General features: G+C 44.8%; 1 protein-coding gene across 1 annotated transcript in view; it reads right to left on the bottom strand.

Moving 5' to 3' along the window:
- Positions 1–1594: 1594 nt before the first annotated feature.
- LOC8052092 (adiponectin receptor protein) overlaps positions 1595–18356 on the bottom strand; it is a 36630-nt gene continuing 19868 nt past the window's right edge. Inside the window, exons 4-8 of the mRNA XM_040222594.3 lie at positions 16459–16609; positions 14811–14991; positions 13417–13604; positions 3040–3233; positions 1595–1838 (exon numbers count right to left, since the gene is read on the bottom strand). Coding sequence (XP_040078528.1) covers positions 1707–1838; positions 3040–3233; positions 13417–13604; positions 14811–14991; positions 16459–16609 — 846 coding nt within the window. The 3' untranslated portion in view covers positions 1595–1706. The remainder of the gene's footprint in view (positions 1839–3039; positions 3234–13416; positions 13605–14810; positions 14992–16458; positions 16610–18356) is intronic.

The following is an 18356-nucleotide window of genomic DNA, read 5'->3' as shown; positions in this document are numbered from 1 at the left end:
AATAACTGGTTTTTTCTTCTTCAGCCTGCTGATGAGACAGACACTAACTCCCATTAAATATGCTACGCTTTGAGTATCGGCACTCTGTTCGTTGTTGAGGGCACTGCCACTTGGGCGATTTGTGCGATAGTTACAATTAAAATACAATACAATTATTGATTCACCACACAGACTAATGAGGTGAATGGGAGGCCGAAGAAAAAGCTGCCCAAACGCACATTGACCTTCCATTCAGCAGCTGTGACGGAGTACGCAACAAAACGCGTTCAGTAAAATGTGTGCACCTATTCATATATATTAAATGAACAATTTAAGGGTGCAGTTGTTAGACATGCACATGAAATTATATCTTTATCAAAATAATTATTCAGCAAAAAAAAAAGTATACCGTAGAATACCGCGCATCCGCCCAATTCCACATTAAGCGCCCATTCCCAAATTTCTAAGATCTGAGAAAATATGCACAGTAGATTGATATGTAAAATTGATGACCGGACAAGCGCACATCTCCCATTTTTTCGCAATTATCTCTAAATTTTAAGTGGACGCTTGCCCGGTATTTTACGGTAGCTTATTTTCTGTTTTTCAGTTTGTTTGGCACTTTGGAAGATGCGACAGCTGATGATCTCTAGAAGAACAATGTTGTTGTTTTTTGTTTTTTTTAAATCAGATAACTCAAGTTTTGTACTAGAGAATCCATATGCCACATACTTGTGAGCAATTGTCAATTATAAATTTGGTGTATGTTTAAGTATTTTGTATAATTTAAACAATGATTGTGTATGATGAGTGTAGAAAATATTTGCAACTATTCTTATCCCCTTTTTTTTTGTAGTAAAAGTATTTAATTTAAATTGGAGCAAGATGTTCATCCCCAGACTAGGTGGCAGTAACACAAATGTGAAGAAAAAAATAATATAAAACCTTTCTAACGCTTGTTGGAAGAACACATCTGTGCTTGTTAACAATTCCTACAGATCTGCCCAGCCTAGAGCAAGGGTATTTAACATATTTCCAGAGCATATCACCAGGACAAATAACTCCAAGCATTTTAATGCTCTTTACAAATTCAATGTTGAATGACCCAAATTTCAAGGGACCGTAGAGTCCCTATCACTCGCACCATGGGGGCGAAACACTATTGCTTTTGTTTTTGATAGATCGATTTTCCAACAATTTACATCAGCCCAAGCTTTTAATTTAAAACAAATGCGCAGACTTTGTTCATAAGGTCTTCTTCAGATTCGTCTGCAAAGAATATACTCGAGTCATTAGCGTAGATGATTATATTCGCAATATGAATCAATGCTCACTATATCAATAATATATAATGAAAATTAAAAAAAGGACTTACCAAGTTTTAGACACATTTTCGAGAAGTCCAGGTGATATAGTTTTGCTCTGTCGCAGACCGTTTCAAGTTTTCTGGAGAACTGTTTTAAGATCAAGATGGCCGAAATGTCATTACTCTGAAGCGTAGCTCATTTAGTGGCCCTAACTCCCACAGTTATTGGGTCCCAAAATCGTTTGAAGGTCCCTCTAAGGAAAGGTATACCAGAAACATTAATGACAGCGACACACATACGAGCGAGAAGAAGCGCGAAAGAAACCACCTGCTTTATTGCATATTACTAGCGACTGTAGAAAAAACGGCTGCCCCTGGAATACTGATTAAAGTAGTGCTAGGCCGGCGCCCGTTGCCGGCTTCAGTCGAATGGTGGACCCTCCTCGTGGCACTCCCCCATGGTTAGCCGCTTCATGGCCATCTCCATGATGCCGTGGTAGTGAACAAACGCCGCCGCAATCACCAGGATGTGGAAGATCTGGTGGCTGTGGAACTGCGAACAAAGCGACGTGGCAGACGCCACTCTCGTAAACCTGCTTTTGAAATATTGTTGAATGTTTACAGAATACAGTAAACTAGATTAAGAAATATAGTAAATCAGTTTACAAAATACAGTAAACAAGTGTTGGAAAAAACATAATCCAAACAGTAAACTTGTTTATCGAATACAATAAACAAGTTATCTTTTGCCATGACCTAAAGATGCAATGAAGAGGTTTCCCACTCCATTGTTTCAGTGTGTCATCTTGATCCACTACGTGCCCCAGCACAGAAACGACCTGTGGTTTTTACATTATTTGTAGCACATACCGCGGATCAGTTGCGATATCAAATGGAGAGATGAATTTATATTTCTTGAGTTCGAAAATTTGGTAAATGAATTTAGTTTCTTTTCCTGAAAACCTTGTTAAAACATTCCTTGTGGAGAGAATTTTTATACACTCTCATTTATAAACTGACCAGAAATTGTAAACACTTTGTTGCCGCGGAAATTTTGTTGAAGTGGCGTTTGCTCTAGAGGAATTCAACTGTATGTGGCGAGCTAGTTTGTCTGCTTCTCACACAGAGGTTGCACTGACGAGAGAGTGCTGGGCTCTGATTGGAATGATAGTGGGTAGACGGAAGGGTCAGCTGTCTTTGCCTCCACCCACTGTCTTCCTCCAATCATAGCGAGCAAGTCCGTCGTCTGCTCCACGTGAAGAGGGAGTAGAGGCGTCTGCATCTGGCGTTTGAATGCTGAAGGCCAGCATAGTCTGTTACTCCTAGCCACGGTTGTCTTACCTTTACTTCGAGTTTCAGACACCCACCAGTTCTTTACGAGCAAGGAGTTAGCCTTTGAGAAAGGAGACAGGAAACAACTCTAAGGGTATGTCATTTTTGTCTACTAACAACTTCCAAACGCGCTTCAACGAACAAGGAGGCCGAGAAGCCTCGTGTTACTCGCTTGTCGTCTGCTCCAGACCGAGGAGCAGACGGCTGCGGGGACGGAGCTTTGTCACACACAAGACCACTTCCTTTCACCGTGCCTCATCACCTTCTTCCCAAGGTGAGGTTACCCCTCTCATGCACAAAGAGACCACATTAGAACGACTCGCTCTGCAAACAGGGTCGCAAAAACAGAAAGGCCAAATGTTTTACCGAAGGCGTGGCTTAGTGCTGTGTGTCACCTCGCGAGAGTTAGAGATGCGTCTCACCAGGAGGTCGCACTTGCCCGGGAACCAGCGCTCGGGCACCCGCAGGGCATAGAAGAGTGCCCCCGCGATGTAGAGGGAGCCCATGAGGCAGAGCCAGCCGAAAGACGCATGGTACACTGCACTCAGGAAGCCCTCTGCCACCAGGTAGTGCAGTGCAGGCACCACTCCGCTCAGGCCAAAGGTCATAAACACCCCTGGCAGGAGGAAAAGGACGAGACACCCTCTACACTTCCGAACCGGATGAGACACCAACACTTTAAGGCCAGATGAGATATCCTCTACACATTAAGTCCGTACAAGACGCTCTATACCCTTCAAGGCCGAACAAGACACAATCTACACTTTAAGGCCGGACGAGACACTCTATCCTTCAAGGCTGGACAAGACACCTACAACAGTTCAAGACCGGAATAGACACCCCAACACCCCCTTCGCCCCCCCACCCCTCTCATACTTGCCGACCGAGAAGCTACGGATGCACAATTGTAGGCAATTTTGCTTGTGTTGCTTCCCATATATCCCCACCATATCAATCGCAATGTCAGTGCAAAGTGAGATGAAGGTGCTTTCCATGGTCCTGTTGCGCAGCCTGAAACGTGGGGGGGGGGGGGGGGGGGAAGGGAGGGGGGTTACAATTTGGGTGTTCGCGGAACCCACGAGACCAGCTCGTGGAACCCCTGTGTTCCCCGGAACCCAGTTTGAGAACCCCTGACATAATCAGTGCTGATTCCGAATGTCATTTCTCGTGTTCACTCAAGTAATTGAGAGTTACTAGAACCCGTTTATCCCGTGACAATAAAAATAAAGCATCAACCATGGAGTAGGTGAATGTGAGTCACTCCAGCAAGTCAAATTCAAATCACGTGACAACACAGATAGTGCAGCAACGCTGGACGTGGGTATGTTTTTGAATTTCGGAATGCAGCCACGATTGCACAACGTGTATGTAGAAAAAACGGCGAGAAAAATGACACAAAAACATTGGCTACAGTTGCCGGAGCCGAGTGATGCTGCCCTAAAGGATGTGTAAATGTCGTGGATCATCGTCCGTAGGATCCACCACAACCAGAGAAAACATTCGGACTATCCCGAAACGTAATTCATTTCTCTTAAGGCCCTGTCACACTGAGGCAACACGACGGCAACAGCAACACAACACGTTGTCCAACAGTCGGGCAACTTGTTGCTCGCTCCCCGTGTTGTCCGACAAAGCTGTCCCACCGCGGCAACTGCACGACAACATGGACGACAACTAAAATGTTGCCTCGGTATGACAGCTTTCGGCAACAAAAACAGCAGCAACTTGTGTTGGACAACGAGTGTTGCCCTGATCGCTGGCTGAGCGAATTTCGGGCCGGCAACACGACAACATAGATAGCTTCGATGGTAGAGTTAGTCCCCTATCAATAAGGTCTTACTCAAAGAAAGGCTTGGAAAACGTTATTTAACAATAATTAGGGCTGGCGTGCAGCTAAAATATTTTCGATTAATGTTTTTGCTGCGTAGCTACGGAAAGCAATTTTCGAAATGGTCACAGCTACGGTCGTGAACGTTCAGACTGGTTTTGGAATTAGATCTCCCGAGAGACCAGCGCACATTACGGAAAGTGAAATAAAATGGCATGCCTACTCACCCACTAATAAAGTATAATAAAAATAATCCAGAAAACCTAAGATTAGAAAATCGAAACATAAAAAGACCACTCTGATCATGATTGTTGATGCTTGGAACTTGGGAACAGCCGCTACCAGGCACCTGATTTGTTTTAAAAATACTTAGGACGTTTTGTGGGAATGAAGCGATCACGTAGCAGCGGTAGGCCAGTAGACAGCGTTGAAAAATATTTATTTCACCGATTGTTATGAAGGCTGATGGTGTCGGTGTCGCAGTTTTGAAGCACTGTCAGTTCAGCTCAACACCACGTTACAAAAGACGCTTTGGGGTACTGTCGGTGCTAACGCAATTTTACAGTAGAAATGAATTGTATGAAAGAACCGGACAGAATCACTTCATACGGTGGCGTAAATCCCGAACATACCTCAGCGATGTCACTTTCCTCGGTTAGGGCTATCTGCTTTGTCAGCGAATGTAGAACATTTCGATAAAATAAAGAGCGAAAAATACTCCCCGTGTCAAGTTTTCTAATCACAGTCACTGGTTGATGTCGTACCGTGGTAATTCCCGGCCCTTGGAACGTACTAGCACTTTGTAGAGTCACATTTCCAGCGATTCCGCGCCGCACACGAACGAAGGTAAACAATCAAGATGGCGGAGTATTCCCCGTGTTGTCCTCGCCGTCAGCGCGGTGTGACAGGGTTGTCGGACAACAAATCGGGCAACACGGTTGCCGGGCGGCAGCAACATGTTGCCCGACCGTTGTTGTTGCCTTGATGTGACAGGGTCGCCGGCAACACGACTGCCCTGTGTTGCCGAATAGAGTTGTCCAACTGTTGCCTCAGTGTGACAGGGCCTTTAAGAGGGGGCGCACCTCAGAGCCCCATAGAGAATACATGAGGTTTTTCACCAAATTAAAAAAATTCTCACATAATAACGGCTGCGCGGATCTTCTTGAAAATTTCGGCTTTAAAGACATTGAGTCATTATCGAGTCACTAAACGCAACAGATGTTTCGTCATAAATTTAATTATATTCTTTAAAAAAATCATGAAAATGGTCAAAATCGGCTAATTCGGCATTCTTGCGTTCGGAGCGAATTTACAAAATTATCTAAATTCAAACATAAGAAGAATTGCGTTTAATGTCTTCTAAATTTATTACGGAATCGAATAATATTCAAATTATTCATGTAAGTCGATTTGTTCTGTAACTACAGCAAATATAAAGAACCAAGGTGTCGGTGCTTGTTTTCGTCGTTTTTAAGGTACCTCTCTCTCCCGTGCGGTGGCGCTCGCTGTCCACGAAATGCGAAATCGTCCGTTCGGAGATCGGCCGGATCGGCACTGTGCGAGGTGTTCTTCCGCGGCCGTGTTCCGCGCCCGTATCCTGTTTCATTCTGCACGCCGAGGCGTCAGTGTGCGTGTCTTGCTTTCCTGGTTCTCGCTGGGTAGGTCTCCGTGTTTTCGCAAGTGGCAAATTCACCTTGGAGCTATGGGTCGAAGACAACCGTCCTGTGGCAAGCGGACCGCGAGGTGTTCCACAACCTCGCGGTCCGTCAACGCGTTGTGCTTGTTTCTACTTTTTTTTTTCTTTTAAAAACGGGCTTTTTTTTTTTTTGACGCAAAGTTTTATTTTATTGTTATCCTTCACACAAACGTCCTTCGGCCTTGGGGTCGTGGAAATTGGGGATGAAGCGTGCACAGAGTAGATCGTTGTTTGCCTCCTTTTTATTTTTCACGGACGTCCTGTGACCTCCGTACGGTTCGTGGTCACCACAATCTAACGCGGGGTAAAACGGGTCGCCTGCTCTGTAGTCAGGGTATTCCTAGGGGAGGGTGATAACTCGCTGTTCTTCTGGAAATTCACATATCACCCAAAAAGGTGACATGGGTAATGATTACGGTATGTTTTTTTTCGGTGTTTATTTTTGAGCGAAAATCGGTGCATGTTTTTCGGTGCTTATTTTTTAATCACTAGTGTATTATGGGTTGAACGTCTTGTGATGACGCTAAAAAGCGTTGATAACCAAAGAAAAATGCGATTGGACAAGAACATTTCAAATTTCCAATTCTATTCACATATCCATTACGCTCTTCTCGTGGGAGCATCTATCCTGACGAAAAATGCCAAAGTCATTGAGCTGTGAACGCATACTCAGTGTACAATCTTTCGGCCTAGAGAGGTATTGCGCACGCTCGAACGCGCTTCACAGCCCAGTAGACGAAGTTGGTGGCACCCAGAAGGCGAGTTCTTGAATGGTCTGTAGTAGGCAAAAGAAACAAATAACAATCAACGCATATCAGCTCTTCAAGCGAAGAAGCGCGTTTCTAAGGTCAATGGTTCCGGACGGCACTAATGTTGTTGGCGTTGTCGTAAGATGACGTCAGTTCATACGAACTGACGTCATCTTACGTGATGACGTGACACAAACACGTCATCTTACATGATCTCGTTACACGAAATGACGTCATCTTACGTGATCACGCTGCACAAAATGACGCCATCTTACGTGACCACGTAACACGTCATCTTGTAAGTCAACCTCTCCACACAGCAGCGCTTTCCGGGCCCGTGCAGTGCTGTAGTCGAAAGCAAGCTCCCTATGGCAAGCGAAAGCTTCTGAAGTCTCACATTGAGAATACTCGCTAGCGACCGTCTGTGGAAGCTTCGCACGTTGAGGTTTTTGTCGAGATCGAGCCATCGTGTTCCATTAACGATAGTTGAAGTTATCGTTCAATAAAGCCCTAAAAAATATGAATGTAGTTGGTGTAGACATCAAGATCTAATCAAAAATGCGGTTTGACGTCAATTAACGTGCATATACAAGTGTAGAAAAAAATGAGTTATTTGTGCATAGATGTTTAAAAAAGTGTTTATTATTCGACATAGGACTTTGGGAGAAGGATGTGTTCAGATTTTTCTTCATGAGCGCAAATATACCTGACGCAATAAATAGTGACGATTTCATCGTCCCAGTGGTGAGCAGGTGATTTCTTGCTCGAAACAATGATGCCATTTCATAAACCAAGTTCTGTGACATATGCTTTTCCAATGTCTGGTCACTATTTTGTAAACCTTTCAGTCCAAACGAGTATACTTCTGTTTGTTTTTGTTAGCTTAGGAGGGGGTCACAGAGCCTATCTCTTTGTCTTCCTCTAGGACAGACGTACAGAGTTATACCGCAACACGCATCTGTGGAACACACAGAGCTATCGCTCTCCTGTTGGCGGTACAGTAGCAGACGACACAACGCAGCTCCGTAGTCTATCGAGGGCACGGCTAGCCGCGGCCCGTAGCGCGACCGTTCAGACTTGGGAAATGGTTTTGAAGAACCGAGAAATGGTATCTTGTGTACAATAATCACATGTCGTTAGTATATTAGTATTCTACTTCCTAAGCCAAATAAATATTTGCAGCTTGTGAGAATATGTTTGCGTGACGATTTACCGTTCACACTCCTGACGGATGTTAGCGAGTCCTTCATGTTCGTGGCTCGCAGTTATCGCTACCCCCTCGGAGTGACCTCACCATATATATTTTTTTCTTGCTTGCAGGACATCATAAAAATCACAAACACGCGAGAAAAAAAAAATCTTATGAGTACGCGTGATTTTGAGCTTCGCAGCTCTAAAGATGCCCGGTAAATGTCGTCCAGTCTGTTTTGTCTATACTCCGTTTCACCGTGATTTGGCAACCCTCAGTCGCGGAGCAAAGCACGTGACAGCTACTTTTACGAGCAGTACTATGGCACCTGCAGCGCGTCTCCGACTGGTGTGGTTAGCGTCTTATGCTGGCCATACATCAAAAGTTGTCCCGAAGTGCAACAAATGACGTCACAGAAGACGGAGTGTCACGCTGTTGCATCTCGCGATCCTGGCAATTCATCGTAGAAATGCTGGCGAAAACCACGAGGGAACACGAGTGTCGCTGTCGTCATGGCGTCCCAACGAAAAGCAATTATACAATTTCGACGTTTTTGTAATTCGGTAATTTAAATTACTGTATATAATTTTTAAGAAAGTAAAGACATCATAACCAAATAGGAACTTCCGTGCCAAAACATGCAGTGCGAAGTGAAGACAACTACTATCTTTTTTTTTTTTTCTTGATGTCCACAAAAAAAAAAAAAGGCTATGCAGCATCGATCCTACCGTTTTTTTTGTTGTTTTTTTCGCACATTATGTGATGTCCTCTAACACGAAAGTACCGACGTAAAAGCGCTGTAGAGACGATATAAAAACAAAAATTTAAGGGAATCGAGCTTTGTAGTAAACGGAAAAAAATAAATAATTAACGACTTTTTACGGTAAACACTTCACCTCTAAGTAGAACTTCAAAAAAGTGACGGTCACGCGCTTTCATGCCCATTTCAACAAAGTTGGGAGAACGATGTATTGCATCTTGTGAATAGACATGTGGAGCAGCATGTTTATGTTAGAGGCATTGTGTGTAATCGCTGCGCAGTACCTGCCAAAAGAAGATATTATTTGGGCAGTCTCAACCGTTTCCGTCTGTGTGTGCTACGAATACAGCAACTCTTTTCGTAGAAGAAGTGATGAGGAAATGGCGTGCCCTTGATGATACGATTGTGATTATGAAATAAAATTTTTAATCAGCCAATAATTGCGACCTGTCCGGTCGCCTGGAACCCCGACAACAACTCTCGTTCTCTGGAAAGTTCATTCTAATATTTACACGTTTTGTGGAGTTCATCGAGCGAATAAGAATGTTCCAACGATGAGCTAAACCTACACGAGTTCCCCAATCCAACTCGGCGCTTTTGAATTTTAGCGCCGTAGATAGTTCTGCGAACAGAGTATACTTCTGTGCAAATATTCGTCTAACAGTTTTGCAACGTTGGAAAGCATCGGAATGATTCAGAATCACTGCGGAGTTGATACTCGGGAAGATAAGACGGGCACTTGGGAGAAACGGACCGTGGCATTTGAGACAGGGGCACAACCGGGGGACAAACGTGCTACAATCGCATACCCTTCCAAGGTCATCGCTTGGGCGACCGCGCGCGCGCCCAAGAAACCTTTTTTTTCTTCTTTTTAGGGGTGGTGGGGGGGGGGGGGGGGGGGGAGTGGAGGGGAGTGGTGTAGGCGCTGATTGTCTTCCTCCTTTGTGGCTTTTGACAGACGCACAACGAGACTGGCAGAACAAGCGCATGATTCATTTCTTTCGATGGAGGCGTTCTGTCTGTGTATGCGAACATGATTTTTTTCCCCTTTTAGTAGTTAGTTGTTCTTGCCTTGACACGTGTCCCAGTGGGTGCGTTGTCGTTGTATGCCCACTATTTTTTTTTTTTAGTTTATGGTAGTTTTTGCGCTGATGGGGTATCAAGGTAGACAAAAAGTAAAAAAAATGAAATAGCGCCTCGACAAAAAAAAAAAAAAAAAGTTGTTGCGATCAGGAACGTTTTCAAAGCCATTTTAGGAGCCTGCGGTGTTACCACCGGTGCAGGATTGAGAGCGTAACCCACGCACTTGAAGAGAAGGGGAAGCTCTCGTCTTATTGGAACTCTCTTTTATGGGTTTCCACGTCGCGATTGTCCTTCAAAATCAACTGTCATTTATTTCTCGCTCGTGGCTTTCAAGTACTGGAAGCCACGACTCGAGCCACAATAGTTTTGCGAAATCAAGGTTTCGCTGAAATGGATAACTCTCACGTACAGTTCGACGCGCAATACCTTTGCCGTATTGACTCGCGAGAGATGCCCCCAACACGGCTGAGTATGGCGGTGCTCCAGACCTAACATCTAAATTTTGTTGCCTTACCTGTTACTATTTCGCGCCCATTTTGAGCCATATCAAAATGAAAGCGCATGATGAAATAAAAGTCACACTCGTTTTCCGCTCGATGGAAATTTCACGCCAGCTCGCTGTCTTTGCTGGTACCTTGAGCGTTTCCCAGCAATGCGGAGAGTTAAAAAAACAAAAAAAGAAAAAAAAAAACGTACGATGGCATCCTTTGCGGGATGAGGACGATTCGTCACATGCGGATTCGTCACAGGACGATTGGTCACAGGATGATTCGTCACATAGGAACATTTGTCACAGGATGACTCGTCATGCGGGCAACTGGTCTCATTGATCGAGCAGGGGACGATAGTAAATTGTAAATTTCAACATCTGCCTACATACCCTGATGAGGAGTTTCACAATTTTCCACTGTCACGTAAACCAATGGTTATATAAACTAATATTACAATACTCATCCGCTTTTCCTTTCATTATATTACGGGTCTTCAGCAGGTTGATCTCAGTTGCAGGCTTGAACGAGCAATAATCCGACTGGCAGCCAAATTAGTTTTTAGTTTTGCCTTGCATACACCTATTCGACAAAACCAACAAGTATCGGAATTCCTTCTGCCGAATGTGTACGAGTACCCCTCGTGCAGCATCATGGCTCTCTCTGTTGCGATCACCTCCATCCTTTTGAATGTAGTTCAAAAATAGTCGCTCTTCTATGGCCTCCGCATTCACCGTTCAGGACGGACCCAGATAGCTAGAACGTCTGTTACAAATTCTTTGACCTCGAGAAGCGAAAGACATGCTAAGATAAGAGGTGACCGACTTTCTGAGGCCCAACCAACATTCAATGTTCGGGACCGAATCAGAAGCTAAAACGTTCCTTACAAATTCTTCGCCTTTGTCCGCCCGAACCAAATTGAACAATACATTTTTGGGGGGACGAACTATTGTGAGACCGGTTGGCCGCGTGACGAGTCATCCTATGACGAATGTTCCTGTGTGACGAATCGTTCTGTGACCAATCGTCCTGTGACGAGTGTGCATGTGACGAATGGACCGTATCCCATCCTTTGCACACTCGTTACTTCTATAACACTGAGCCACCTCGTATCCTTTTGTTTTTCTTTCATGGTACTAATTTCTTTCTGCGCATTACGGCTGTTACGACGCTAAGTCTGTCTGCCCTTCGAATTTAAACTTAGGCTCAGATCAGGGACGAACCAGTTTAAATCAGGAAAATATAATTAACACTGTAGCAAAGTAAATCTATCATATCGATCGGAAATACGATTTGGCACATTCCATCTGAACACATATTGTGCACAGCGAATGCAATAGCGAGTCAGCGTGCAAAACGCCGCCACACTGAGCTACCATAACATCTCAGCGATTTTTGCATAGCACCGAGCACGGAAAAGAGAAAACAGTTATTCATTCACATAAACGAAGCAAATTTATTTAAAGCCCGGACACTCCGTACGTCCAATCTAGCTAAGGTTATCAATAGACTCGACCATGTCATTTGTCGAAACAGATAAAAGACGTTGGCAAAAATGATTAGACTGAATAAGTGAATCTAACTCACGTATTTTACCAACCGACGGTCGCGCGCCTTCAATACCCTTTCCAATTGTCATTGCGCACCTTGGACACACTTTGGGGAGCAATGCATATATCGCCGCCCGAGGTCTCCATTGAACGTGTAGTGCTGACCCAAATAAAATGCTAACCTGACTCTCAATCGCTCACCGCAAAGGACGATTTCGAACAGGTGGTACTGTAGGTCACTTGAGATAAAAAAAAAAGAAGAAAAACAAGCTATAGAAACGAGCGTCGTAAAAAAGGGGACCGGCATTTTTATTCCTACCTCCGAACAGAAACGAGCGCCACCCACTGCATCACACAGCGCAGAGGCCGGACTCGGTCACCGCGCGTACATACCAAGCGCGCGCGAGGGATGCAGAAACTTCCTCCGCCGGGAGAACACGGCAGATTTCAGGATCTATTTCACGCAGCGGATAACGCGGGCCTTTTCACACCTCGATACTGGCGCCATCTAGAAGTTGCGCGTTCAACCACGTTTCGAGCCGCGCGCCATCTGGTGGCTGAAACGGACGAATAAATAGAGGTACCGCGCCCTCTTAAAGGACACATGCAAAGGAAAAAAACATTTTTTTTAAACGGCTTAGATGGAAAAAGGACGCCATAAAACGATTTTACAACGAAGAAAAAAAATTTTTAGAGCTATATTTACGGCGCAAAACGAATTTGTAGTTGGCGCCCGCGGGCACCGCGGAAAAGTGGTCCGTATTTATCACGTGACTGGTCTTTATTTATCACGTGGTGCTTGCGTTCTTTCGGAAGCTTCCTATGGCCTCTAAAAGTAACTTATTCATCTTTGTTTGGTGTATAACAAAAAACTAAGATGAATAAGTAACTTTTAGAGCTCAAAGGAAACTCCTGAAAAAGCGCAAGCAGACGTGATAGACCTGTGCGCCGGTCAGACGACGGCGGCGGCGCCCCGAAGCAGACGGACTTGTGCAGCGGCGGCGACGGCAGCGTGGAGAAATGCGTTGAAGCGGCGTTCGCACAACGCTCAGCGTGCGGCGGCGACGCAGCGCGGCGGCGCGCGGGCCTACCACGTGACCAGCGGCGGCTCCCGCGAGCGCCAACTACAAATTCGTATAGCGCCGTAAATATAGCTCTAAAAAATTTTTTTCTTCGTTGTAAAATCGTTTTATGACATCCTTTTTCCATCTAAGCTGTCTAAAAAAAATGTTTTTTTCCTTTGCATGTGTCCTTTAAAGAACTTTGGCCGGGGATTTGGAAAAATTCTTACCATTCCAAAATTCGGATGAACCGTGATCATATCATCAAGATTCTACTGTAACTGTTGGCAACGCTCGCATAATTTTTCAGTTAGGAAACCCAAAATGCTACCTCTCCCCCTCCGGTCACGTGCACTGTTTCAAACGGGTAGCAAAGACACGAAAGAAATCCTCACCGGCGCGGAGGGGCCGGTACCGGGGTTCCCCAAACTTGTCCCAGAGCGAGACGACCACGGCGGCAATGCCGAGTACGATGACCACCGTGAGGTAGACCAGCTTGGGCTGGTAATCGCAGTAAAACCCGTAGTAGAGCCAGGGCACAAACGAACCGATGATCAGCAGGGCAATGCCGCAGTAGTCCAGCCTGAAACACCGCCACATGCAGTGAGACGGGGGGCACCACCGCCGGTTCATGCCCATCGTCCAAGGGAAGACGGCGGCTTCTGTGGCAAACTGATTACCATAATTTCCGGTGTAAAAGTCACATTTGTTTTCTCAGCATTTTTTGGCGGCGCATCTTATGTAATGGTGAGACCCATGTGCATTTTCTTTATAGGTATGAACCTTAACTGTGCAAGATGTAAGTTACATCAACATTTATGACTAAAGGGAAATGGCACAGCACCCCTCCGATGGCCTGCCCTTCTGGCAGTGCGGTCCGAAGCCTTGCGACACGGGTCTGAGGCTGTGTCCATACAAAAGAGTCAGACGTATACAAAGACGTGACTTATAGACCGGAAAATACGGCGACTAAACACAAGGGCTGTGAAGATGCCGTTTGCCGGAAGCTCTTTATCGGAGTGGTCCACAGACAACTAAGAATGTTGCAAACCTCCATGTATATGCGACATCCTTCTTCCTTCTGTGACTCAGGTTTAGTCATGTGGAGTAAGTCATTACTCGTTTTAAGGTAATGGTAATTAGTTACTTTATATAAAAAATTGCATTCTAACAGAAGCTAATTCAGATTGCACGTGCATTTCTGGCATGGCATCGCTCCCCCTAAAGGTAGGTTCAAGTGCACTGCCACACTGGCACCATCTCTTAGGTAGCCCTGCAACTGCACACATCTAGATCAAGGTATTGCAGTATTAGCGAGATAAAATCCATGCACCATCTACAAGAAATCATAGCTAACATCGTTGAGAAGTATTTAGAGCCCATGGTGAAAAAATGACGCGAAAAGAAAACGAGAAAAAAGGCCTGGAAATGTTTCGGGCTGCAGAAAGAAAAGGTAGAAAAGAAGGACAAAGTGACGTTTCAGAAAGGCACTTGTCAAGAAGGCCGAGGTGGAACGTGAGAGTCGGCCCTGCTTCTCATAAAATACAACTCTGCACATGGCAGCTTAATTGATAGATAGCTGCAAACTTTTTCAGTAACTCGGAATGTAACACTATATTTTGCAATCAAAATAACAGCGTAAATATAGCTTCACTTAATTTTTCCTTTCATTTCCTCGGGGAAAATGGATTTTGAGATGGCAGTCTAAAAGAAATTTTTTTGGGGAGTGCAGCGTCCCCCGAACAAAGGCGGCAAAGAGACGGGGGGGCTTTGGGAGCCAGGCACTCACTTGCTGAAGAGCTTGCCGACCTTCTCTGAGTGGCAGCTGACCGTGTGGAAGGTGAAGGACATGCCCATGCACATGATGGCCCCCGCAAAGAAGCTGGCAAACACCACCTTCTCCTGCCACTGAATCTCGGCCGAAGGCCGCGTCAGGAAGTACAGCGCCATCCCCGTGAAGGCCAGGCACCCTGGGGGGGGGGAAGGGTGGAAAACTTCGTCAGACGCCGTCCGCCGTTTTGAGGCCAGGCTACGGCCACCCGCAACCCCGCAAGACTGTGGAATATCTGCTATGAGCCTAAAGATTCATAACCTGTCCATCGTTTTTTTACAGCATCAGCTGTATTGAACTTGCTGTACAGGGCCAAGTAAATGTTGGTCAGTCTGGCCGTTGCATGAACACCAGGTTACGTGAACATGCTTCGTCACTAAAATCAACACCATCGGGTCATCTCGCGGTGCACGGAAGACAAACCGATACTTACAGCGACAAAGGTCCTTCGAAGTTTCCGTAAGGAGAAATCAAGGGAAATATACGAGGCAATGAGCACCAAAAAAAAAAAAAGGAAAACTCGTGTGTCAGTGCACCATCAGTGACATTAAGTGACAAACAACTTCATTACCTTATATTTCCTACTTGAAGTTGTTTCATTGGCTTACTGTCAGCAACTTCATCTTTCTTTTTTTCTTTTTCTTTCCGTTATTTCTCATGTTTTGACGTAACGTCCTCCTTTCTTTTTTATGTTATTTCTCAGTTCTTTCAACGTAACTTCCTCTTCCCATCAAGGCAATTTCATTTTGGGAATTCTTCATGGCTAAAGAAAGACGAGAAAGAAACGCTTCCTCTTTCTCGTCTTCTCTGTAAACATTAAAAAGACAGTTGTGAATTCGCCCTTGTTCTGTCAGTTTGTACTTGACCTTCGCGCTATTTATTTCTACAATAAACCGGAATCTGTCGAATAGATACAACGCCACCTACGAGTCTAAGGAAATGGGGACAGTGCCCAGAAATAAAACAAGCGTGCCCCATAAACCCTCGAGATGGGGACAATATCTCATAAGGCCCTTGAAAATTGAGACAATAGGGTTTTAATAGATAGTTCCGATATCCACAACAATGATACGATGCATGCGCAAAGCAGCGGCGGAGTATCTGAGTCATCGGAACTATCTACTAAAACTCTCTAGTGCTGCCTAAAGGCCCCTAGAAATAGAGAAGCACAATCCATAGTGCTTAAAAAGGGGACAATAACCTCTAAAAGTTCTTAGAAATTAGAACAACACTACCTACACGTCCTCACAAAAAGACAAATCTGACTTTAACACCTGGAAATGGGAACAATACCTCATAAAAATCCCTAGAAATAGGAATTTTTTTACATATAGTGCCTAAAATGAGGACAGCACAACCTAAAAATCTTATAAATGGGAACAGTCTCTCTCTAAAAGTCTTTAGAAGTTGGGACATCACTGCCTAAAAGCCCCTCGCAATAGGGAAGTGTGACCCAAAGCACCAAGAAACGGGGACAATAGTTCCTAAGAGTCACTAGAAATTGATAGACAACATCAATAAAAGTTGCTAGAAATTGGGATGGCACTACTTAAAAGTCTCTGAAGACAAGGAACGACCCCCCCCAAAAGTCTTCAGACATGCGCACCCAGGAGGTGCGTCCAGATGTTCCCTGTCTCGGTGTGGATGCGGAAGATGGAGCGGAAGCAGGCCGAGAAGGAGGGCAGGGGCGGACGGTGGCCCTTGTGCAGGAAATCGTTGTCCTGCAGCCACTGGGGCAGTGACGTGAAGTGGCACACCTGCAGGCCACCAAGGCACAGTCCTTTGAGGTCGCCTGTTTCCCCGACAGTCTCATTTCTGATTTCTGGTCAACTGTCGCCAGCGCCCCAACAATTTCGATATGCGCCACCTATATCATTGGGAGTGTAACTTTTTAGCTCTACACAGCATGGCATAAGTAACAACGCTTCTTTCTACTTTGTTTTTTTCTGGACGAGCAGAATTTTGCTCATACATTCACGCATTGTTTATCATGGCATCTATTTCTCCATTCGTTTTTAAATCCAAGTGACGGTAAAAGTGATTTTACAGGACAAGACAACCTTCAAGAGGGCTCTGAAAGTTTCTGTGATGTCTGCTGAAGAAGGAGCAACCTTCCTAGCAATTTGGGTGTCGCTGGCGATTTGTTCCCTAGCTTTCCATAGATCCTGATGCTCCGACACAAACAGCTTGGATCGCGTCCACCTTGAAACGGATGAGCAACTCGGACAACTCTGAGACATTTGAATCGGCAGCAGCCATCAGGGATGCAATATTTTCATGTGACACTGTGATGATGACAATTAAGGACTTGGTTCAGGTTTGAAATGGATCGTTTTCGGGAATAAACCGTTTCAGAAAGATAAGTTAGTATTCTCAACACCATTTAAGGGTATAAGAACATGTTTATAGCGTGTAACTGTGTGTCTAAATCGTGCTAGAAAAATAAAATTGATGATGATGATGGCAAATCGCAGAAATTTGGTTGCTGCGTGTGAATGCGAGCGGCCTGTGTTGCTGGTGTTACGAAGTTAAGTTGCTGGGAGAAATTGCCCCGTTTGAAGCGGGCCTGATGAATCCTCACTCAGAGAAAAGTTGTAATGTTTCTGCGTCGCAACGGACATTCTCATTTCTCAAAGCTGGACACCCACATGGGTGCTGACCAAGATTTTTAAGCTCTTTGTTGTACAATCCAAGATCCACCATTTTCAACTGTTTTTCATGGAGGCTTCGATGATGAATTTTATATTTTGACCCCTACAGTGACTGCATTCTTTTTAGTGTAAAATCATTCTGACCTGAGGTGCCGACAAAGTGAAAAGTCACAGGACCCCAAAAGGTTAAGGGAGGCATGCAATATCCGTACTTGAGGCAAATACTGCTTGGAATGTATTCTTGACGTCCAAAACCTATGAAACAGACAACATTTTTTGTCTACACACGGTAGAAGTTGTAAATAAATTAGGTTGGCACAGCCCAAAGCATTAAGAGCTAGAGACATTGCAAGCATTTAGCTGTTCCCGTCGCCGCAGTAATTTTACACGGGCCTCTACTCAAACGCTCGCTGAGATGTTGATTGTCACGAGCCAAAGCCAAGTGTTCACGCAGTGCTTGTGAATCTATGAGTTGCATTCGAATACCATAAAATCCCGAGAGATAGCCCCCCTGAAATCAAAAGAAAATGGGGTGAAAATGAGGAGTGGGCTAACTTTCAATGTGCAATCGAGAAAAGTTTAAAAAAAAAAAGCTATTTTTAAATTTTGTGTTTGCGTCAAACTTCTTGTCGCGGTGAGGGACAGTGAAGCAAAGATGTCTACTTCCCCATCAGCAATGTTTGCTTATATTCCGCCATGGCTAACTAGCCGCAGTTACGCCAAGGTCATCATTGATCCCAACACTAGGATTATTAGGAGTGGGCTGTCTTTCGGAGTTTAAAAGAAAATGGCAAATTGAGCCAAAAATAGGGGGCCGGTTACATTTCAGGGGTGGTGCATCTCTCCGGATTTT

Source organism: Ixodes scapularis, unplaced genomic scaffold (genome assembly GCF_016920785.2).
Source record: "Ixodes scapularis isolate PalLabHiFi unplaced genomic scaffold, ASM1692078v2 PGA_scaffold8__174_contigs__length_109621045, whole genome shotgun sequence".
In the NCBI taxonomy this organism is placed as follows: Eukaryota; Metazoa; Arthropoda; class Arachnida; order Ixodida; family Ixodidae; genus Ixodes; species Ixodes scapularis.
The sequence above is the reverse complement of the archived record's forward strand: the minus strand, read 5'-3'. Positions and strand labels throughout refer to the sequence as shown.